Source organism: Rhincodon typus, chromosome 24 (assembly GCF_021869965.1).
Source record: "Rhincodon typus isolate 14 chromosome 24, sRhiTyp1.1, whole genome shotgun sequence".
NCBI lineage: Eukaryota > Metazoa > Chordata > Chondrichthyes > Orectolobiformes > Rhincodontidae > Rhincodon > Rhincodon typus.
This window is the reverse complement of record NC_063355.1, coordinates 22674171-22698552: the sequence shown is the minus strand read 5'-3', so window position 1 is coordinate 22698552 and position 24382 is coordinate 22674171. Positions and strand designations below refer to the sequence as shown.

Here is a 24382-nt window from a genome sequence, read left to right as displayed (position 1 = left end):
CCAGAACATCGGTAAACTATACCACCACTAATGTTAGAGATAGTAGGAACTGCAGATGCTGGAGAATCCGCGACAACAAGGTGCAGGGCTGGATGAACACAGCAGGCCAAGCCGCATCATAGAAGCAGAAAGGCTGACGTTTCGGGCCTAGACCCTTCATCAGAATGAAGGGTCTAGGCCCGAAACCAGCCCATCCAGCCCTGCACCACTAATGTTATACCAGCTGAGAATAGCTAATTTCTCAAAGACTAGAAAATGTATAAAACATTCTGTGTATATTCAATACACAGTACTTATTAATACCTTCCTTCTGTCAACTTATTCTATTATAAATTGGTGTGCTCGCATTTATAATAGATTTGTAACAGCATATGTAAGGATCACCTGATCTCCTCCATTAATGTGCAATGCCAGAAAAGATTAATGTTGGTCAGTGACTGCATTGATATGTAAATAGTTGTGGGATAAATGTTGTGGCTTCTCTTCACTGAGGGAAGAAGATATTGGTCTTCTTCTGCAGTCCGGGTTGGAGCCACTGCTGTTTTTGAATGTTTACGTTGCTGATGGCATAGAAGTAGAAAATGTAGTAAACCGTGTGGAGCATGGTAGCAGATTCTGGCAGCGGCATGGGTCAAATGAAGAAATAGACAACTTCATGCAGATTAAATTTAATGCAGTGACAGTACGAACTGATTCACTTTAATAGAAAAAATGAGAACAGACAACAGGAAACGCAATCATGAAGTTTTAAAGAGGGTGCAGGCATAGAGACAGGAGGTGTACTTCAGAAAGATTACAAAGGCTTGACAGCGGAGATGGAAGATATTCACTAGAATGATGGAAGAGATTAAATGCTCCATTTGTGTGGAGAGACTAGAGAATTGGGGATTCTTTTCAGAACAGTAACATATTGAGAAACTGGTTACAGTCTTTGGAAGTGGCAGGAGAAACTGAGCAAACAGTTTTAAAAAGGCACATAGGAATTTTGGTTTTGTATATAGGACCACAGCTTATAGAAGTCACGAGTTCCTGTAAAGCTTTACAAAACACTGGGTCAGCCCCAGGTCTCCTGTTGTGACTAGTTCTCGCCACCAGCTGTTAAGATTGTCAAGGCCTTTGAGACGATAATGAATTTGGGAGGATACTGACAGATTAAAGTACAGCAAACTTTGTTTTGACCTTATGAGTCAGTACTTTGAATAAAGCAGCAAAAAATTATGTCGTTGAAATACCAGGAGTTTGCTTTCTGTCACGATCTCAACAATGTCCAAGTCATTGCGAGTGAGAAGCCTTCCTGCCAGTAAGTTTATTTAAGGCAAAGTTGCATTATTGTTTGTGATTTATGCTGTAAATAAAGTAATAGTGATATGTATACCCCTTGCATTATGTTTCCATTACTTAATGTGTGTTTTTACATTATGTGGACCTTTTAATCAACCGGCATACCTTGAGGGCTTAAGACCAAAAGGGGCCACTGTACTTCAGGTTATACTTTGCTGAAGCCCTTCCCTCACAGGGAGTTTGCCTTTCCAATTACTCCCAGGTCCAGAAATCCTTTGCTTCTATTGTACATTTCTATGTTAATTTATACCTACACTATTTTCTAAACAATCTTTGATGACATCTCTTCCCCAACTTTTGATTCAATAGATTTCAAATGTTACATTCAGTTTCCTGCATCGCAGCATGATGTTTTTCTTTTATAAGAAATTGCAAGAAACAAAGAAGGACATGTGGAATGTACATAGAAATTTTCTGGGACATTTGGAGTCAGAAACTGACAGCTTGATTAATCAATTTCGTGGTACACTAGGAAGAGAAAAGCCATCTGCAGTACAACTTGAATTAATTATTTTTGGAAATTTTGTATGCAGCAATCTGGAAAAACTACTTGAAGGAACTGTCCTGACTTCTCAGGAAAGGTCACTCGACCCGAAACATTAACTCTGATTTCTCTCCACAGATGCTGCCAGACCTGAGCTTTCCCAGCAATTTCTGTTATTGTTTCTGATTTCCAGTATCCACGGTTCTTTTGGGTTTTTTTTTGATGAATTTTCATTTTGATACGCTGCTCTTGTGAATAAAATCCATAAATATTTATGTTGCAGAGAAAAAAGAAAACACAAGTTCAGTAGAAGCAGAAGTCGTAGTCGAACACCCCCAGTATTCAGGGGTCGCAATGCTGCTATGGACGCTCAGGAAGCGTTGGCCCGAAGGTAATTTCTCTTTCTTATTTTTAATCAGTTCAACTTGGTTTCCAGTTTTTGTTTGGTCCAATGCAGCCCTGTAATATTATTGGAGTGCTTTTTTGTTATTGCTTTAAAATGAGACAATAAGTAGCTAGGGGGGGAAAAGAAAAGTTGTGAATGATGGTGATCTGAAATGAAAACAAATTGCTAAAGCCTCTATTGTCTATTTTTATTGTAGGTTAAAGAGCTTATTGTGCCGCTGACTAATTGTGTTTAATTTTTCATTTCGCAGGCTTGTGTAGGAGAAGGAGAAAAGCAATTAGATCATAAGAAATAAGTACAGGGACAAGCCATTTGGCCCCACATGCCTGCTCCATCATTCAATAAGATCATGGCTAAACTGGATGTGCCGCTATTATCATGCTGTTTTCCTGCTGTCCTCTCAAAACCCTTGACTCCCTTTGCAGATCAAAAATCAGTTGAATTCGGCCTTAAATATATTCAGTGACTTCAGTGCTATTTGGGGAAGAAAATTCCAAAAACTACTGATCCTCGGAGAAGATATTTCTCCTCGTGTTTGACTTGAATGGGAGATGCCTTATTTTAAGCTGCATCTCAACATTGTTCACCTATTTTCCTAATCGTCAAGTAGCACTGATTGGCCAGAGGAAAAGGTTTATAGGTTGTGCGCTGTATTACCGTTAGAGGTGTCATTATGTAAAATGGGGTTTTAATAAATCATATTTGTGCCTTTGTTCTGTACTTAAAAAATTTATTGGTCTATTAGTGATTTATTTTCATCAGCCTATTGGTCTTCAAATTGAAAGCATTGGACAGAGGGGCACCTTTTCAATTAGCAACATTTGTACATTGCATTCTAGGTGATTGAACTGAATCTCTTACAGCCCAGAGAATTATTTTCATTTTTTGTATGTCTCTGCTACGGATAATTTCTAAGTGTAACTTCTGACCTGGCAGCTGCTCAACAATACAAGTCTCATAAAGATTGAGGTGGCAATTCTCAATCTGTGTTTGAAATGGATGGTTTTATCCTCCAGGATACTGCTCCATATAATTCTTCATCAAAGTGGGTTTATAAATTGCGTTGAATATTTACAGCATCACAAAGCCAAATGCTTCAGATTAACTGTGTAAATCTTTTCTGTTGTATGAATGGAGACTGATTATACAGGTGTTCTGTTTGCAAACATGAGATTCTAGCTGCAGCAATGCTAAAAATGTTATCCATCAACTATCTATGCACTTTATGATCTTACTTACCTAAAATCTCAAAGCCAGCCAATTTATTCAAAGTTTTGTATTTATTAGGCTGTTTGCAGATGTCTTAATTCTTAAGAACTTCGTAAAATTAGTTTTTCATTTAATAACCTCAGTGGAAGCACTGGAAAGTGTTATCTCTTCTGGCACCTCAATTAAGAACTAGCAAGAACTGCAAATGCTGGAGTCAGAGATAACTCTGTGTGGAGCTGGAGGAACACAGGCCAGGCAGCATCAGAGGAACAGGAAAGTTGACTTTTCGGGTCGGGACCCTTCTTCAGTAAAACGGTCTGAAGAAAGGTCCCAACCCAAAACGTCAACTTTCCTGCTCCTCTGATGCTGCCTGGCCTGCTGTGTTCCTCTAGCTGCACAGTGTTATCCCATTAAGAAATTCAGTTTTGATTAAAGTTGCTTATGAAATTTACGTTTTTGTTTCACAAAGTTTTTTTGGCTGCAATTTAGAGACCGGGTAGCTGCTTTTCCTGTGCCTGTTGTAAACATTGCTTCCATGAGATAATGTACTCATGGGGAAATTTTGAACTCCGATAATGAGGAAATGTGCTACACTCCTAAATCTGATGTAAGGCTGAATAACACTGACAGCCGACTTGTAGGCTCTTGAATCAGATTAAATCTGGTTGATGTCTGTTTTGCAAAAGTAATGTAACTGGATGCTCATGAAATGTTCCACTTGCCTAGCTCATCTGCCTGGCAAAACTGAACTTCAGACTAAATAACAGTAATGATTATATCAACCCTTCACCTACCCTTTTTCTCTAATCAGTGAACAAAGGCAAAAGGTGACCGTTTCATAGAAATTGCTAATCATCAACGAGTTTCATTAAAAATTTTCCTGATAAGCTTTCCTGATGGCATATTTACTGATTGAAAAAAGTAAAACTTCTACCAAGAGGGGTAACCAACCATCACTTTCTCTCCGTGGCCTAAGTATATTAAACTTAAAAATATGGTTCACTTATCAAGTTAAATAAAAATGATGCTAAGCCTTGTTTGAAGCATGTGGCACTAACTGTGAACGACCATAGTGAGTGACTAAAATTAAAATCTAGATACATTGGAAGTGAAGAGTCTTGGCTAAGTATTTAGTAACTTCTTATGGTTTGAATCACAGGCTTGAAAGAGCAAAGAAGCTGCAAGAGCAAAAAGAAAAAGAACTATTGGAGAAGCAAAAAGTGGAGCAAACAGATGTTGCGGGTAATTCTTAATGTATTACAATATCCATTAATTTCAAGATTTGTAGAACTAATGGAAGTAGCAACTAAAATTATGGAGATAAATGTAAAGCTTTGATATCAAACTGCAGCAAGGCAGTTCTTGTTTCATTTCAAAAATTGACTCTGAAGAGCAGTTACTTTACCTCCATCGTATGCTTGAAACTAGAAAGCAAAATCCCCTGCAGTCTTAGGCTTCACAGCATAAATTAAATCCTGTCACTGGCTTCCAGGAAGTTAGATGGCAAATGGGGCTTCGCTGCAAAGATCTGTCATAGTACTTTGTTGGAATTGCAAATCAGCTTTGGAATTGAAATTACGGAAAGCAAGTGAGAAATGTCCTTCACCTCTGAAGTGGGCTCTTATTTTCTTTGTGCAATGTACTTAAAATAAGGTGGGGGTGCAAAATGTACAATTATTCTTGTAAATGTTTTGGTATATTTGGTTCAATTACATTTAAAAGTCATAGCCATGATTTTTAACGTTGTTGTCAGTTGATAGACAACCATTGGTCACTTTCTTTTAAAGAAAAAGTTGAACAGCATCAGATTTTGCGTTACTTAATACTTTAGCACTTAAGGAAATGTAGTAAATAGGTGGTCTGAGAGTAACATTGGAAACATTCCTTCTTGACTTTAAATGGTAGTAGTAATTTATTTGATTGTTACTATTTGTTTTACAGTCTCCCTTTTTTCCCCATTCTTTCCAAATCAACTTAAAGGTGATGTTTGAAAGTACTGAAATTTAAAGATTGTGAAAGTTGTTACTAATTTATCGACATTTGGCAGTTCTGTGGTTGTGAGAAACAAAAGAAGTGAGTGGTAATTGAAGAAATAAGCCTGGCTGTTAAAACTAGAATATCCCCTCATGGTGGTCTTTGATAATTATTACGTATATGTCACAGACGTCAGGAACTGCAACGTGCTTTCAAAGCAGTAACTGCAGTCATTTAAAATTGGATTTTGGAAAAAGACCGCTGGATGAAAAGAACAAGAAAATAAGCAGTATTTATTTTCAACAGATACAACTAATGGATCACTTGGAAGTGTCAACCAACCAACAGGTAGGAAAACTTAATATCCCATTATTATAAAAGTACATGTACCTCAAATATGGCAACTTAGAAGTCAAGGTTGTGTTTCAGATTTTGGATATTGATGGATTTCAGGTCAGGCAGTTTGGACTATGAGCAGTTCGGGTCAAGTGTCAGGGCTGCTGGGTGGAGCAGCACTTGGAAACTGATAGCTAACCTAGAGGTATACCATGCTAATGCATCTGTTTTTAAAAACAATGTAGTTAATTAAAATTAAATGCTAAAGATGTCATATTTTTGCGCAGCTGGATTTGATACCTGTATGCACTTGGCCAATCACATTTGAATTTAATCTCAAAATACCACTGTTGCCAGAGATTCCTGTACGTGATCGATCTTTTCATTGTTGACTTACAAGGAACTTATTGTTAGATTGCAGAACATTCAACCACAGTGCAAATAATGTTACTTTGTTTGCCATCTTGGAGAGCAGTGTTGGAATGTTTTTGACCAGTGGAACTGAAATACTTGTCGGTGTTCACCTGTACTTCTCTCTCCCAATTCCATCTTTAGCTGGTGACTAATCCTGCTGCTGCCAATTTCGAACTTGAAGATTATCCCCCTTCTGAGTTCCCAATTTGAATAAATAGTTTGTGTCTGTATCTTAAACCTAAGTTAGTTGTCAACTTTCTAAATTTAAAATACAAACCAAGGCAATGCAACCTATTCTTGTAATTTTAATCCTTTAAATCCCAAAATAAATCCATTGTATCCGAGTTTACCCACTTCTAAGATCATTTTTTTTTTGTCCCTGTAACCGAATGTTGTATTTCATATGGGGTCAATACAAGGCATTGTATACAAAGTCCTCAAGCATTATTTTTGTATCCAAACCCCTTTGAGTTAAAAGCAAACATTCCATTAGCCTTTTTGTTCCTGTGTGGTGGTTTTCAGTTTGTGTGTGTCTGTGTCTGAACTCCATTGCTTATTTCGTTCTCAAGTTGAATGTTAAAGGCATAGCCAGTACTTATCACCAATGTCTAGTTGACTCAGGAATGTCAGGATGGCGCTGTATGTGCTCCTGCAATGCTGTGTCGGAATCATTAAGATTTTGGCTCAGAAGCACTGAAGGAGCAGAAGTGCATGTCCACATTAGGGTGGTTTGAGATTTAACGGTGGTCGCATTTGCATGCGTGTGCTGTCTTTGTCTGTTGCAGAGGTGAGCCTTTTCTTGTTGCTATCATAGGAACTAGGTCATAATATTGCAGTAGATAATGCACGCAGCAGCCGCTTTATGAAGGAATGGATGATTAGACTACTGAGTAGGATACCAATCAAATTGTGTGACTGATCTGATCTTTTCTGGATGTTGTCAAGTATCTTGAGCATTATTGTAGCTTTACCAATTCAAGTAAGTGAGAGCATATTCCATCACACACAAGATAGGTTCCTTGTTGCTCGTTGAGAGACTTTCGTGATCTGCTCACTGCAGAATTCCCAGTCCCAGGAATGCTCCTTTAAATATGGAATTTATGTGGCTGCCAGAGTTCACTTTCTGAGAAGTAGTAAAGCTACACTTCGATGATAGTGGCACTGCCAGGAAAAGTAGTCAGGATGAAAATTGCCATTTTTAAGCCCAGATCTGGATGTGGTTCCAGTTGTAATAGATCATATTACTGTGTGAAGAATTATTAATGGAGTTGAATGTTTTGAAATCATCAGCAAAGATTACCTCTAATGGTGAAGGTTATTGATGAAGCAGCAGAAGATATTGTGACCAAGGATACTGTTCTGAGAAATCTTGACAGTAAAATTCTGGGCCTAAGATGTCTCCAATCTAAGAACCACCTCATGCATAATGTGAGCTTGTGACTGGAGTTTCATCGGGGGTTGCATTTTGTTTCTGAGCCACATTGTTGTCAATTGCTGCCTTGACCTGAGGAGCAGTCACTCTGACTTTGCCTCTTAACCACACTCCGTTAACTATTTGATATGTCTGGGTATTTATGCTATTTGCAGTTGAATTTGTCTGAGCAAATATACATAATTATATTTCTGTCTTAACAGTTAGTAGTGGATCAGTTCTCAATGTTGCTGCTCTCCTGGCATCTGGTACTCAAGTTACACCTCAGATTGCAATGGCTGCACAGATGGCAGCACTCCAAGCAAAGGCACTGGCTGAAACCGGTATAGCGGTGCCTAGTTACTACAACCCAACTGCTGTCAACCCAATGAAGTTTGCAGAGCAAGAGAAGAAACGTAAACTTCTCTGGCAGAACAAGAAAGAGGGGGTGAGTTTGAATACAATTCTATTAGCTACGTCACTGTTGCACTGAAATTGATAACAGAAATCTGGTGTAACAATTTTAATTAATTGCATGCACTTTTTAAAAAGTTTCCTTTTCTTCACCCACTTGCCCCAACCATTATGCCAATTTCAACATCCACTTAGCTTTATGGATAAATTCCTTTTTCCCCCACTTACTTTGGCTTTAAAAGATTGCCCATCCTTCAAATTATTTTTTTAAAACTATTACTTTCTATATTTTGAATTCTTACTGTTTTATGTAATTAGCGTTTCTCCCTTTCATCTTTTTGTAATTAGGTTAAAGCTTCCAAATCCTGTGTTAGAAAATGTGATTGCAAAAACAAGTGTTCCTGCATCAAATACAAATGTCATTCAATACAGATTTAATTTTTAAATTTAATTCTCTTGCATCATGTATCTATTATCTGGAGAAGATTGATGCCTTAGAACTCCAGGCTTGCGAGTGTTACCAAATTGAATGAGACTTTAAGCAACACATGAAAGCTGATCAAATGATAACTGGAATTAGCCACCTGAGCTATGAGAAGAGGGCACTGAGTTGAGAAGTATATTTTTACTGGTGAGGGAAAAGGCTGAAGTAGACAACATTGAAACATTCAACTTTCTAAATGGCATCACAGCAATATAATATAATAAGTGTGCTAATTCTACAGCATGAGGTTACATACATTTAATAGCAGATGGAAAAGCATTAAATTTAATTCCTCTATGGGATGGTTAGGGTGTTGAATAGATGTTCAGGGAACAATGGGAATCTTAATCAACAAGTTGATAGACAACGGAAAGAAATTGAAAGTTTTTTTGTATTGTATTGTTTTTCTTAACATAGAATTATCACTGTCATACTGGATCGGTAAGCAACATAGGCTCAATTTCTTTGGAAGTCCCAAACAGGTTAGCTGAATAGACAAACACAATTGCAGTTACAGAGCAACTACTTACACATCCTTAGTCCATCATGCTGCTGCTTGGAGTCCTCATGGTTGCTGCCAATTAGTGCCATCCTGTTCGTTGAGTCCTTAACATACTTATCCCCTAAAGTAGATCATTCTCTTTTTTCCACCTGCCTCTCCCGCCCCCAAGATAAAATTCCATGCACCAACAGTGAAAACATGTATACCTTAAGTAGTTGCAAAAAATGCTAACAAACAAGAATTGAAAACTTCATGAGTTTAAATTGGAGTCTGTATAATCCATCTGAACCTTGTGCCACTGCTGCCGACTGGAGTTTTAGAGTTCGCACTTGGTTGTTCTCGACTTGTATGTATGTTGATCTACTGCATGTTAGTGTCTGTTGTTAGGATGGTCTCCCACTCACTTGGTGTATTCCCTGATTTGGCTTCTGTTTATCCCCAGTGTGTTCCATTAGGTGTTATGACTTTTGTATAATCTACACTCGCTGCCCACTTTAGATACCTCCTATGGATAACAGGGTTCTGTGGGTAGTATGTATGACTCTTTATTTTCTGTCCTGTGCATAGATTAGGTAGTTCTGCATCAGCATGTTGGTCATGGTCATCCTTTGTTCTTCATTCTTCCTTGTTTTCCTGTTTGAGAAATTGGACATGTGCTTTCTTGGCAGGATTATCCTAACTTGCTTTTCGTACGTGATCTCTGCTGGTGACATTAAGCCTTTTCCCAGATGTGTAGCTCTTGTGTGTAGCCTAGTAGTGCAAAGTCCTGTTTTGCCACCATTCACATCATGGTAAGCACCTTGACAAGGCACACCATTCACTTAGCAAAACCATATAAGATAATGTGGTGAGCTTGTCATATGACTTTATGCCTGAGTTTACATGTGTCTGTGATTGGCCTGCTTGCAAATTGTGGATCATTGTAAGATAACTTTTCAGATGTACAAAATAGACTGAATATTGCAATCTCTTATGCTGCCGATAAACCCAAAGTATCGTTTAATTGCCAGATATTTGAAAAATTTGGGAAAATCAGAAATTGACTTGGAAAAATCATTGCCATGTGTTTGATGTTAGCGATATTTTTGAGCAATGGGAAACTGGAACCTCTTGCATTGTTACTGGAAGAGAGGGGTTTATTATGTGCTTTAAAGGAAACAAAAAGCCAAAAGGTTAAAGAAAAAGTTTACCGACTGTTTACAAAAGTCACATTACATTCTGGAAAGTGTCCAGAAAAACTTTTAACAATAACTAAGATTGAGTTTTGGTTTAGTTGTTGGACAGATGAACTTGGAAAAACCCTAAGATCTGTGCTGAAGGTTGCCAAGCAACAGCCTCTGAACTGAGGTAGTCTTTTAATATTCAGTTATGTTAGGTGTGGCAGTTGTTGAGTGCCTTGTAAGAAATGCAGTCTCTACAAATGAAGAATTTTGGGGCAAAAAAAATCAAGATGTTTTATATATCAGGGCTCCTGCTTCCCAACTGAATCTGAAATCGGGTCTGAAAATTTCTATTATTTAACAAAAACAAATTGCTGGAAAATCTCAGCAGGTTTGGCAGCATCACTGGAGAGAAACTAGAGTTAATGTTTCAGGTCCAGTGACCCTTCTTTAGAACTGATGGTATCTAGGAAAAGGATGGTTCTTAAGTAGAAGATAGGCGAAGACACCCTATCTTTTGCTCCAACCTCTCCCCTAACTTACAAGTAAACGGTGGTTAAGAAGGCATTTAGCACATTTGCCTTCATTGCTCAGACCTTCATAGCGGTTGGGACGTCATGTTGAGGTTGTACAGGATGATAGCAAGGCCTGTCCTGGAGTACTGTGTCCAATTCTTGGTGCCCTGTTATAAGAAGGATTATTATTAAGCTGGAGAGGGTTCAGAAGAGATTTACCAGGATGTTGCTGGGATTGGAGGGTTTGAGTTATAAGGAGAGGTTGGATAGGCTGGGATTTTTTTCGCTGGAGTGTAGGAGATTGAGAGGTTACCTTGTAGAAGGTCATGAGGGGTATAGATGAGGTGAATGGCGTGTGTCTTTTCCTTAGGTTGGGGGATTTCAAGACTAGAGAGCATAATTTTTAAGGTGAGAAGAGAGATTTTTAAAGACATGAGGGGCAGTTTTTTTGAGTGGTTTGTGTATGGAATGAACTTCCTCTGGAAGTGCTGAATGTTAGAACAATTTTGTGCAAATATCTTCAAAATGATGGAGACATTCAACACTAGTTCAGTTTGGAATTGTAGTCAGCATGGCCTGGTTGGACCAACTGTGCTGTAAGACTCTGAATTTGTCTCCATTGTTCTCCCAGGCAGCGCATTGCAAATCCAAACAACTCTTGAGTCAAGAAGCTTTTCCTCACCTCCTTGTCTTGCTGAAAGTCTGGCAATTGTGACCCCTACTGGCTGACATACCAACTAGTGTAAATACAAGTTCAAAATTATGAACAAAAATTTTGACAATCTCAATAAGATCACCTCTTAATCTTTTCTGTTCCAAGGAGAAGAAGCCCCGATATCTCTAATATTGCCTTGTATCTAAAATCCCTCATTCCTGGTATAGTTCTTCAGGGCTTTAACAGCCTCCTGATTGAAGGTTATTCCGATCTAAATATTCACCCTGGTCTTTCTTGCTCTTGGGGAGATCTCTGGCACACATCCTATTATTCCTGCCAGTATGCTGTACATGGTTTTTATATCATTGTGCCCTATTGTAGCTGCTTGTTGCATCTCTGAGACGAGATTGGCTCACTCGCTTTTTGCACCCTGGTTATTGTGCCAGAGAAAATGGTAGGGACTTACATTCAGGAGCAGAGGTAGAGAAGGGCAGAGTAACAGTGACTGTGAGATCATGGGAAAATTGAGAGTTGAAAGTCTCAGCACCTGCTGTTAGGGACTATTCCAACTTCAGTAATTTTGAGCAATGATAATTTACATACTAAGACACGGAAAGTAGAAATTTATAGGCACAGTAGAGGGAGCTGATTTGAGAGTACAGGTAGTTTTCCTATAATGAGAGGGTTGCGTTCTTGCATGATCTTGTGCTATAGAAAATTGCCGTGGAAAATCGTGTTATAGGGAAATTGCTATACCTGTACAGCAGAAAGTTCACATTATCCAAACAGCATCCAGTATTCATATTCGGGTTACAGTCAATTTGTGTTAACAAAACAAGAATTATAGCAGAACTACCTGTAAGGGTGAAGAAGTTCTACTTTCTGTTAATCTCGAGTTTATATTTAATAGTAGAAAAGGAAGTCAAAGTAACTAACATTAGGAAAAAAGTATAAGCTTAAGATATGGCAGGGAATTAAGCCAAGTGCAATGTCTGTACTGTGACATGGGGACTTGTGACCAAGACAAACCCATATGCAGGAAGTGTCAACAGTTGCACAAGCTTGAATTCCAGGTTTTGGAACTTGAGCAGCAGCTAGAGTCACTGAGGCACACCTGCAAAGCAGAGAACAAATGTAGTTGTATTGCAAGTTAGAGGCATGCAGGCAGAATGGGAGAATTGGTGACTGCCGGGCCATCTGATAGAAATGGGCAGGTAGTGCAGGAGACCCCAGAGATCTTGTTTACTAAGCAGCTTATTGCTCTGGATATTGATGAGAGCAAATGTATGTTTTGAAGAGTGCTTCAATGGCCAAACCCATGGTGCTGTGAGTGGCCCAGCAATACAAAAGGCAAGGAAGAAGACTGGAAGGGCAGCATTAATAGGCGATTCGTTAGGAGAACAGACAGGTGTTTCTGCAGTCGTCTGTGACTCTGGGATGATGTAATGCCTCCCTGTTGAGGGTGTCACGGAGCAGCTGCAAGATATTTTTCTGTGGGCGGGTAAACATCTAGAAATTGTGGTCCACATTGGTACCAACAACATAGGCAGGAATGGTTTGTGGTCCTGAAATCTAAATTTTGGGAATTAAGTAGAAGATTAGAAAACAGGAACTCTAACATAGTAATCTGTAGATTACTCCCAGTGTCATTTGCAAGTGAATATAGAAATGGGAAGGCAGATAAGGCAGATGAATGCATGGCTGTGAAGATGATACAAGAGGAAACTATTTTAGATGCTGGGACACAGACTGGCATTTGAGGGGAGATCACACTAATACAGCCAGACAACTTGGAGCTGCTTCTGGAATGTTTTGTTCGTGCTGTTCTGGAAGGTTTAAACTAACTGAGTGTAGGAAGCAAGAGATAATATTATGAAGTAACAGTGAGGTGCAGGAAGTGCTGGGAGCAGCTTTCCCCCTCAGCTAATGGCCGTTCAGCTGCCCTGAGGGTCTACATGTGACAATCAGCATGCCAGTGTGGTTCTCATCATTGATTTTTGGTTTTGGATGAAACTGCCATGGTAGGGATCTCTGAGGTTTGCACGGAAGAAAGTAAAGTTTGAGGAATGTAGACTGGGAGAGACAGGTCGCACTAAAATAGAAAATAGAAGAGAACGCGAGGAGGATATTTAATCGAAGTTTTCAAAATCATGGAGTGTGGACCTATTAGACGGAGGAACTCTTCCCACTCAAAAGCCTGTATTTTTAGTATTTTGCAAAAGAAGCAGATGTTGGGGTGAGCAAGTAGTTACGGTCTGGAATGCACTGCCAGAAGAGAGGTGGAGGGTAGTTGAACTGAGCCATTCTAGAGACTATTGAATGATTGTTTAAATTATATGCATGGATATGGGAGAAAAGGATTGGCTTAGAGATCCAGTGTAAACACTAGGCCAAATTACCACCACTTGCACTGCAACAATTCTATGATTCTGTGATTGCGTTTCTGTAATACGTGTTACCTTCAAACTCTGAAATTATTCCTATATTATCAAAAATCCAGTTCTCTGGCATGTATTAAAATGAGTAATTCTAAAATACCACACTAAGAGGGTTTAGAAGAAACTTAGATTGGTAACATGGAATGCTGTGTCACTCAATAGTTGAAGGAGAAGTTCTTGTTTTTGGGAGGAAACCTGGATAAATATTTGAAATAGAGAATGATGCAAGATAATGGGTAGATAACTAGACATTGAGATTTGTTTTAAATTTGACTAGCAGAGATGCACTCGTCCCTGTTCTTTCTGTGCTGTAAATATCAGTGTGCTATAGGAAGGGTTTGAGTTAGAGAAAATTAATAGCTTTTATTAGCCAGTTACTACAAATTGTGTCTCAAATCAAAATAAATTGTAATATTAAAAAAAACTTTAGGAACGGGTGTTAGGACAGGAAACCCCATGTTTCTGGCATTTTTATAGTGGTACATTATTAATAATTACAAATATCTGGGACCTGCATGAAAGTGACCTCTGTCAGTTGTGATAAATTGTTCCACTAAATTTATTGTATTACAACACGACAAACTGTTTTGTTTAGGCTACAATAGTATCATGGTAGATGTTGAGACCAACACAGCTGTGTGTTGTACTGTTCATTGTAAATAGTACCAAAAGAAGATCTGGTTATCTATTTTTAATTTTTTTTTTTCTGTCTACCAGCCAACACTTTGCCTCTGTGTAAGATGTTATTTTAGACCTGTGACTTGTGGTTTTCTTTCTCCAAGTCATTTTGGTGCACTTGTAGTGGATTTTCACATGCTTTTTGTGTTCTGTTATAGGATAAGTCACAGACTGCAGAATTATGGGAAAAACTAAATTTTGGTAACAAGGACCAAAATGTTAAATTCCGAAAACTGATGGGCATCAAGGTGAGTTAAGAACAGCAACCATAGAATTTTTTTTTTAAATGCCAGGTTGATTTTTGTAAAACATTAATACTGTTAGAATGAAATGATGTAACCATCCTTCCTAGAACCATCATTTGAATCTCTCGCATCCGGCTCTGCCACAGCGCACAATGGGTTTTTTTTTGGTCAGATTCACAAAGGACATCCAATATAACTGACCCCTCCTAATCTGTCTTGACTTTTATATACAGTCTTTGCCGTGGCTGACAATACCATTCTCCTCCAGTGCCTCTTCGCTAACGTTCAGTTGACCAACGTGGATCTCCCTTGGTTCCATAGTCATCATGTCCATCATAACACTTGCAGTGCCTTTTTCCTGTGCCTGCAGCATTAATTCCTGGCAGTCTGTCTAAAGATCCCCTCGGCTCAGCACAAGCAATTTTTCATCCTTTCGTGCGTACTCAACTTCGAAATCAAGTCTGACCAAGTATATGCACCAACACTAAGACCACTTATTTTCACCTACACATTCAACTTTGCTCCTGCCTCAACTGATCTTATGCGACAAGCTTAATTTGTTAGCTGTGGACTTGACGATTCCGATATCGATGTTCTACACTCCTTTAAACCTAAGGTCATCCAAAATTCCATTGCTAATGTCATGCACCATCTCTTGTTTGCTGATCACCATTGTCCATCAACTTCTGTTGGCTCTTAGTTGAGTAACATTTTAATCTGAAATTCTCAGCACCGTATTTTTAAATCCTTCCATCCCTTGTCGGTCCCTTTGTCTATAATCTGCTCCTGCTCCAGCTCCACATCATAGAATGCAGAACAGTATAGCACAGTACAGGCCCTTCGGCCCACGATGTTGTGCTGACCTATTATCGTACTAAGATCAGTCTACCCTGCATACCCTACATTTTACTATCCTCCATGTGCCTATCCAGAGTCGCTTAAATGTCTCTAAAGTATCTGACTCCACTATCACTGCCAGCAGCACATTCCACACGCCCACCACTCTGTGTAAAGAACCTACCTCTGACATCTCCCCTATACCTTCCTCCAATCACCTTAAAATTATGCCCCCTCGTAATAGTCATTTCCACCCTGGGAAAAAGCCTCGGACTATCCACTCTATCTATGCCTCTCATCATCTTGTACACCTCCTATCAAGTCACCTCTCATCCTTCTTTTCTCCAACGAAGAAAGCCTGAGCTCCTTCAACCTTTCCTCATAAGACTGCCCTCCAGCCCAGGCAGCATCCTGGTAAATCTCTTCTGCACCCTCTCTAAAGCTTCCACATCTTTCCCATAATGAGGTGACCAGAACTGAACACAATATTCCAAGTGTGGTCTAACTAGAGTTTTATAGAGCTGTAGCATGACCTGGCGGCTCTTAAAATCAATCTCTCTGCCAATGAAAGCCAATACGCCGCCTTTACAACCCTATCAATTTGGGTAGCAACTTTGAGGGATCTATGGACGTGGACCCCATGATCCCTCTGTTCCTCTACACTGCCATTAACCCTGTATTCTGCATTCAAATTCGACCTTCCAAAACGAATCACTGCACACTTTTCTGGGTTGAATTCCATCTGCCACTTCTTTGCCCACCTCTGCATCCTGTCAATGTCCTATTGCAACCTACAACAGCCCTGCACGCTGTCCACAACTCCACCAATCTTTGTGTCATCAGCAAACTTACCAACCCACCCTTCCACTTCCTCATCCAAGTCATTTATAAAGATCACAAAGAGCAGAGGTCCCAGAACAACACTACTGGTCACCGAGCTCCAAGCTGAAAACTTTCCATCTACTGCCACCCTCTGTCTTCTGTTGGACAGCCGGTTTTGTATCCAGACAGCCAAATTTCCCTGAATCCCATGCTCCTTACTTTCTGAATGAGCCTACCATGTGGAACCTTCTCAAATGCCTTGCTAAAATCCGTATACACCACATCCACTGCTCTGTCTTCATCGATGAGGATGTGACAAAGCACAAAGAATTCAGTAAGGCTTATGAGGCATAACATGCCCCTCACAAAGCCATGCTGACTATTTCTGATCAAAGTGTGCTTTTCCAAATAATCACAAATACTATCTTTCTGAATTCTCTCCAATAATTTGCCCACCACAGAAGTAAGACTGACCATTCTGTAATTTCCAGGATTATCCCTATTCCCTGTCATGAACAAGGGAATGATGTTTGCCACCCCCCAATCTTTTGGTACTACTCCAGTGGACAGTGAGGATGCAAAAATCATTGCGAAAGGGGCAGCAATCTCTTCCTTCGCTTCCTTTAGCAATCTTGGGAATATCCCATCTGGCCCAGGGGACTTATCTATCCGCGTGTTTTTCAAAATTTCTAGCACATCCTCCTTCCTAACATCAACCTGTTCGAGCATATCTGCCTGTTTCATGCTGTCCTCACAAACGTCAAGGTCCCTCTCACTGGTGCATACTGAAGCAAAGTATTCATTAAGGACCTCCCCTACCACCTCTGACTCCGCACGCAAGTTCCTTCTGCTATCCCTGATTGGCCCTACCCTCACTCTGGCCATCCTCTTGTTCCTCACATAAGCATAGAACGCCTTGGGGTTTTCCTTGATCCTACCCGCCAAGGTTTTCTCATACCGCCTTTGAGCTCTGCTAAGTCCATTCTTCAGTTCCATCCTGGCTACCTTTGTAGACTTCTAGACCCCTGTCCGATCCTTGCTTCCTTCTTCCTCTTGACTAGGTATTCCACGTCTTGTCATCCAAGGTTCCTTCACCTTACCGTAATTTCCTTGCCTCATTGGGACAAACCTATCCAGTACTTGTAGCAACTGCTTCCTAAACAACCTCCACACTTCTGTTGTCCTTTTGTATTATCTATGTTTATCTAATTCTGACCTTTTGAGCATTCTTAATCTTAATTGCTTTATATAACTGGCTTTGTCTTCAGTTGTCCGTATCCTAAATTGAATTCCCTTGCTTTCCTCCATTTAGGACACTCCTTAATACATACCACTTTGACCAAGCTTCTGATCATCTTATCTCCTTATGTGTCTTATACTCCAGCAAAGTACAGCTCTTAATAAGGAATCCTAGTGTCAACTGGGGGGGAAAAAAGAAAACACCTGTAGAAATATAATCTTAAAATTTACATTTTTGTGGCTCTTCAATAATGTTGTATTACTTCAGCCAAGGATCATCCTGAGTGGCTATCACTAACAATGAACAATTCCACTTCCAACAACAACAGGATTTTGTAGTTCATAACTAACTGTTTAAAAACAGTCAACTATACTCTTTAATTATTGCACTGTCCTGCTGTTTACAATAATGGTGGCATTTTATACAGCTGTCACAACTGACTTCACCAAGTCAATGAGTCAGCTAAATATTGAAGGATGAGATTGAAGGAAGTGGAACCTGTCTAAATGAGCTACTCTAAGCCAACAGGTAAACTAGTTTGTCATGTGAAAGTTCAAGTAGAATGGGCCCAAATTTTCTGACATTGAATTACAAGAGGTGTTCTTATTTAAAAATGAAATTCTTGGTGGGCTTGATGGTGTGGATGCTTGAGAGGTTGTTTTCCCTGATTGGAGGCGCCAGAATTAGGGTTGACTTTTCAGGGCTGAGTTAAGAAGTATCTTCATTCTCAAAGTTGCAAACCCTTAATTCTCTACACATGAGGGCTGGGCATGCTCAATTGTTGATTATATTCAAGGAGGAGACCAATTAGATTTTTGGATACCAAGGAGATTAAGGGATACATAGGATGGAAAAGTGGGATTGAGGTAGAAGATATGCTACAAACATGCTGAATGGCAGAGCGAGCAGTTGCGATGGGCTAACTGAGTTGCTGTTCCTTCTATTTCCTATGATGTTGTGAATCTATGTAAAGTGACCTGTGCTGACAGTCCTTATGCTGAAAATGGTGTGGTGATGGGAAAGCATGTCTCCTTCATGGTTACATAATTTGCAACTATGAAAGCATGTTGTGAGGTTTTAATTATCTGGTGTGACATGTCATTTGATTTAATTATCTTGCAGGATGAGGAAGAGGTAGGAACCCCAATACCAAATCCCGATGAAAGTTTCAAAACTCTAAAGCAGCAGGAAGAAGTATTCAGGAACTTGGATGCTCAGTATGAGATGGCACGATCACAGACCCACACACAAAGAGGAATGGGCCTTGGTTTCTCCTCTTCAATGAGAGGAATGGACACAATTTAAGAACAAACATTGTGCTTAAGCACATTTTTTTAATATTGTCTTTGTCCATGTTGGAGATTTAAAGCTTCATATTGACTTTCACTTTCCCATTTACTGAAAAAGCTAGCTATCTAGCTTGCATGGTTGTTGCAATGCAAAATAATTTATTAAAAAAAGGTTTTGATTGTCAAGATAACCGGGTGTATCAACAATCATACTGTGATAGTTATTCTTCCTAAATATTGGGACTTCATCGAAGAAAGAGTTGATGGCAGTTTTGCAACTAGGAAAGGGGATGTTCTGTCATTTTTTTTTGTTTGAAGTGATGTATGCAGAATGACTTCAGACAGCTCACTGTCATTCATGTTTTGTTGTAATACTTCATGTTGCTGTATTATGTGATTGCTTTTGTACTAAAACTTGTACAGTTATTTTCATCTATTGAAATGCAAATGATGACTGTGTAGTTGTAAATTAGGATTTAGTTTGTATGTAAGTACTTATTCTAGTGCTGAAAAGCGCTTTATAGTGCACTGTTCATTATCAAGCTTTCTGGACAATAAATGGATGATTTTCAATACAAACGCTTGTGTAATGATACCAAAAATGCTAGAGTATGATCAGTAATTCTAATACCAGCATACATGTATTTTAGTTAAGATGACCCTCGCCTTTACAAGCCCCATCATTTTGACCATGTTCTGACACTTCTCTAACAATCAAATCATAGTTCAGCATTTCTTCCTTTTCCTTTTTTTGCTATCATTAGATGGATCAGCAGCACCACTACTGATTGAGCTGGTCCAGTTCTAAAGAATATAGCCGCTAGACTGCAGCGGATAATGAAGGAACCAAAATGAGGAAAAAACATACTTGATCTCATCTTCTCCACTCTGCCTGTTTCTGATGCATCTGTCCATGACTGTTGATGGGAGTGAGCACTAGTGGAGATAAAGTGCCATCTTGACAATGAATATACCTTCCATTGTGTTGTGCCGCACTATCATTGTGCCAAATGGAATAGATTTTAAACTGATCTAGTTACACAAGACCAGGCATCCGTGACGTGCTGTGAACCTTAAGCAGCATGCAGAATTGTATACTCCTAACATGATCTGTAACCTCATGTCCTGGCATATCTCCCACTGCCCTCTTGATGGCATTCAACCTTTCTTCAATGAAGAATGCAGAAGGACAGGTGAAGAGCAGCAGCAAGCATAGCTGAAAAGTGTCACCTGGCAAGCTATAACACAACTAATTCAGTACAAAACAGCATGAGCAACAAGTGACAGTGATAGATGGGGTTAAGCAATTTCACAACCAATTTTTACAGTCCAGCCATATCTAGTTCAGGAATAGAGGAGGGAACTCTATAAATATAACCATTCTCAATAATTGGTGGGGGGCAGCACATTAATGGAAAAGATATGGCAGTAGTATTTGCAACAATCTTCAGTCAGAACTGCTGAGTAGCTGATTCATCAGCTTCAATGGCTGAAGATTGCCAATTTGATTCTCTCCACCTGATAAAGAAGTGACTGAAGGCTGCACTGGATACTGCAAGTGCTGAAAACCCTGACAATGTTCATGCAAGGGTACTAAAGATTTGTGCTCCAGAACTTGCTGCACCCCTAGCTAAGCAATTCCAATACAGCTACAACACTGCCATCTATGTAATGATGTGAAAAATTGCCAGGTATTTCCTGTACAAAAAAGACAAATCCAACCCAGCCAATTACTGCCTTTCCAATCTACTCTCTATCATCAGGAAAGCTTTAGAAGGTGTCACCAATGTTGCTATCAAGCACATTTGTTTACCAGTAATCTGCTTAACAATGGTCAATTTGGATTCTGCCAGTGGCACTGCGTGCCTGAACTCCTTACAGCCTTGGCTCAAACATGGACAAAAAAACAGAACTCCAGAGGGGAGGAAAAGAATAACTTACTCTTGATATTAAGGCTGGATTTGACCAATCGTAGCATCAGGAGCCTTTGTAAAACTATAGTCAGTGGGAATTAGGAGAAAATCCTGCTGTTTGGAGTCAAACCAAGCACAAAGATATTTGCATACTTACCTCCAGAAAATCTCCGAGTTCCTCAGGATAGTTTTTTTTTAAGTCCAACTGTTCAGATATGTTGTTATACAGCTCTGGAGCCCTAGGAGCTTCCTGATTTGCATAGTTCAGTCTTACCTATTGCCTTTTACCAGCTTAGATTTAGGTAACTGTATGCTACTTGCAAAATATTCTATATAGAATTATACCATAATACTATACCATAACTGGTATGGTTATGAATCTAACACCAGAATAGGTAAACTACATAAATGGGAAAAGCAGGAAATTTCTCAAATCTTCCAAAGTGCAACTACATAGAGTCATAGGGATATACAACACTGAAATAGACTCTTCAGTCGAACTCATCCATGCTGACCAGATATCCTAAATTAATCCAGTCCCATTTGCCAACATTTCATGCATATACCTCAAAACCGTTGCTATTCATATAGCCATCAAGATGCCTTTTAAATGTTACAATTGTAGCAGCCTCTACCACTTGCTCTGGTAGCTCATTCCATACACCCACTACCCTCTGCATAAAAAAGTTGCCCCTTAGGCCCCTTTTAAATCTTACCCCTCTCACCTTAAACTATGCCCTCCAGTTTTGGACTCCCCCACCCCAGGGAAAAGACCTTGTCTATTTACCCTTTCCATACCCCTCATGATTTTATAAACTTCAATAAGGTCACCCCTCAATTTCCAATGCTCCAGGAAAAATAGCCCCAGCCTATTCAGCTTTCCCTATAGCTCCAACTCTGGCAACATGCTTGTAAATCTTTTCTGAACTCTTCCAAGTTTAACAACATCTTTCCTATAGCAAGGAGGGCAGAATTGCACAAAGTATTCCAAAAGTGGCCTAACCAATGCCCTGTAGAGCCGCAACATGACCTCCCAACTCCTATACTCGATGCACTGACCAATAAGGGAAAGCATACCAAATGTCTTCTTCACTATCCCATCTATCTGCGACTCCACTTTCAAGGAATGTCTTAACTATCTTTATTCTCCTGTTATTGTTTATTTTACTTGAAAGCATGCTGTCATTTTTCAAAAGCAAGAATGCTCAGATGTTCCATTTGTATAATTTCAATTTGATTTGATTTGATTTAATTTACTGTCGCATGTACCTAAGTACAGTGAGAAGCTTTGTTTGCGAGCAGTGCGGACAGATCATAGGCTTAAAAAAAAAACTTGGACAGAGTAAGGCATACAGGTTACACCGCATAGGATGTGAGTTAGGCAAGATCAACATTAATTGAAGTTAGAGAGTCCACTCATTAGTCTAATAAAGGCAGGGAAGAAGCTTTTTCTTGAACCTGCTGGTGCGTGTGTTCAAACTTCCTTATCTTCTGCCTGATGGAAGAGGTTGAAGGAGAGTGTTACCAGAGTAGGATGGATCTTTGATGATGTTGGCAGCCTTTCCACAGCAACAAGACATGTAAATGGATTCCATGGATGGGAGGTTGGCTTCCATGCTACAGCCTGGGCTGTGCACACAACCTTTTGTAGTTTCTTACAGTCCTGGCCAGTGCACTTGCTGTACCAGGCCGTTATGCACCCATACAGTATGCTTTCTATGGCACATCTGTAAACGTTGATGAGGGTCCTCACAGACATGCTAAATTTCCTGAGCTGTGTAGGGAAGAAGAGGCGTCGTCATGCCTTTTTGACCATTGCATCTATGCGGGAAATCCAGAACAGTTGTTGGTTATTGTCACTCCTTGGAACTTGACGCTCTCAACCCTCTCAACCTCCACTCTTTTGATGTCGATGGAGACATGTTCTCCTCCTTTCTTTCTCTTGGAGGCATGATATGAAACAAAACAGAGCCAGAGGTTATGATCTGAAATCAGTGAACTCAAGTGGAGTCCAAAAGGATATATAGTGACCTGACAAAAGATGAAATGCTGTTCTTTAAGCTTACAACAAGCTTCATTGAACAATGTAGGAAGTTGAGAACATAAAGATAGAGAATTAAAATTATAGCTGACCAAAAGCTTGGCTGATGAATGGAGGTAATCTGCAAAAGTCACCCAATACATGTTTTGTCTCTCTAAAACCATGCAGGCTATGTAGTGAGCAAAAAAAAATTGTACATAAGATTGGAAGAAATGCATGTAAATTGCTGTTATACCTGGAAGGAGAATTTACAGCCTTGGATGGTGAAGGAGAATAAAAAGGGTAGGTGTGCATCTCCTGTATTAGCATGGAAAGACGGTATGGGAGGGAAGATGTTGGATATATTTTAGAAATGGATCAGGGTATTAGAGGATGCATTTCTTTTGGAATGCTGATAGCAGAGGAAAGGGAAAAGTGTGCTTCATGGTGGCATTATGCTGGAGATGGCAGAAATAATGAAAGGTAATCCAATGAATATGAAAACTGGTGGGATTGGAAGGTGAGGACAAGGGGAACGCTATCTCATGATTCTGGGTAGAAGGCAAATGAGTAATAACAGAAGAAATAGAGCAGACACAATCAAGAGCCTTGTCAACCAGTTGGGACAGAAGCATTGTTTTGGAACAGTGCATCAACAGAAAAAAAACTGAAAAACTTGGGAAATGGAATGAAAGTAGGGTGTGAGGAAGTGTAGTTGGGGTAACTGTTGGAGTCAATGGATTTAGTAACAGTCAACATAGTAAAAAAAACTAGTTTAGTGGAGCAGACATAGGCTGAACCAATAAAACTTCTCTGGTAGATCTATTTGTGGATCTTAAGGAGATATAATTGGTATCTTTTTGGTTTTTGAGGATTATGGGGTTAGAGACCCTGCTGTGTGTCTTGGACGTTTGGTAGTGGGGCCATGGTCTTTGAAGTTCAGAGAAAGTGTTGGTGTTTGACTCTGCAAGGTAGAGGTTGCTTCACTAGACAAATGCAGCACCACTTTGGTCAGTAGATTTGAAAATTTCAAGAATAAAGATTAGAGTGCAACAAGTTCAGAGATAGACAGATTAGACTGAGTGAACGGAGAAGAGAAATTGAGACGGCTGATGTCACATTAGCAGTTTTCAGTGAAAAGATCAAGAGATAAGGGCTATTACCTATTATTTTACTTTTCTAATCTTAGCGAAGAAATTAATGAGAAAGAAACATGCTTACGCACATGTAAGACAAAAAAGGTCAAGGATACACGGACTCTTTGCAAACAATAAAATACTTTGATGGATCTATAGTTTAGTATCCATATCTTTTTTACCAATAGAATAAAAATATGGTCCAGATCCACAACATATAAACTTGTCTCCTTTTCACACTGTCTGTTTGCAACATTTTGTCTTTATTTGAGACATCTAGTGGCTGCTTTTTGTTTCTTTCAGACTTATAGTCTATTCTCAGGTTACCCCACCCAACCCGATAACAAACCAAGGTTTATGATAATTGAGGTTTAGCAAAAATAACATTTCCAAATCTCCTTACAGACTCTGAAATCATTTTATTACTGCTAAACATTATTCAAATTCTTGAAAATATAT

General features: G+C 39.4%; 1 protein-coding gene across 1 annotated transcript in view; it reads left to right on the top strand.

The window, feature by feature from the left end:
• The window catches only part of rsrc2 (arginine/serine-rich coiled-coil 2), a 29342-nt gene extending 9909 nt beyond the window's left edge, over positions 1-19433 (top strand). Inside the window, 6 exon segments of the mRNA XM_048611370.1 lie at positions 2109-2216; positions 4600-4682; positions 5721-5762; positions 7800-8023; positions 14580-14669; positions 18688-19433. Coding sequence (XP_048467327.1) covers positions 2109-2216; positions 4600-4682; positions 5721-5762; positions 7800-8023; positions 14580-14669; positions 18688-18870 — 730 coding nt within the window. The 3' untranslated portion in view covers positions 18871-19433.
• The last annotated feature ends 4949 nt before the right edge of the window (positions 19434-24382 follow it).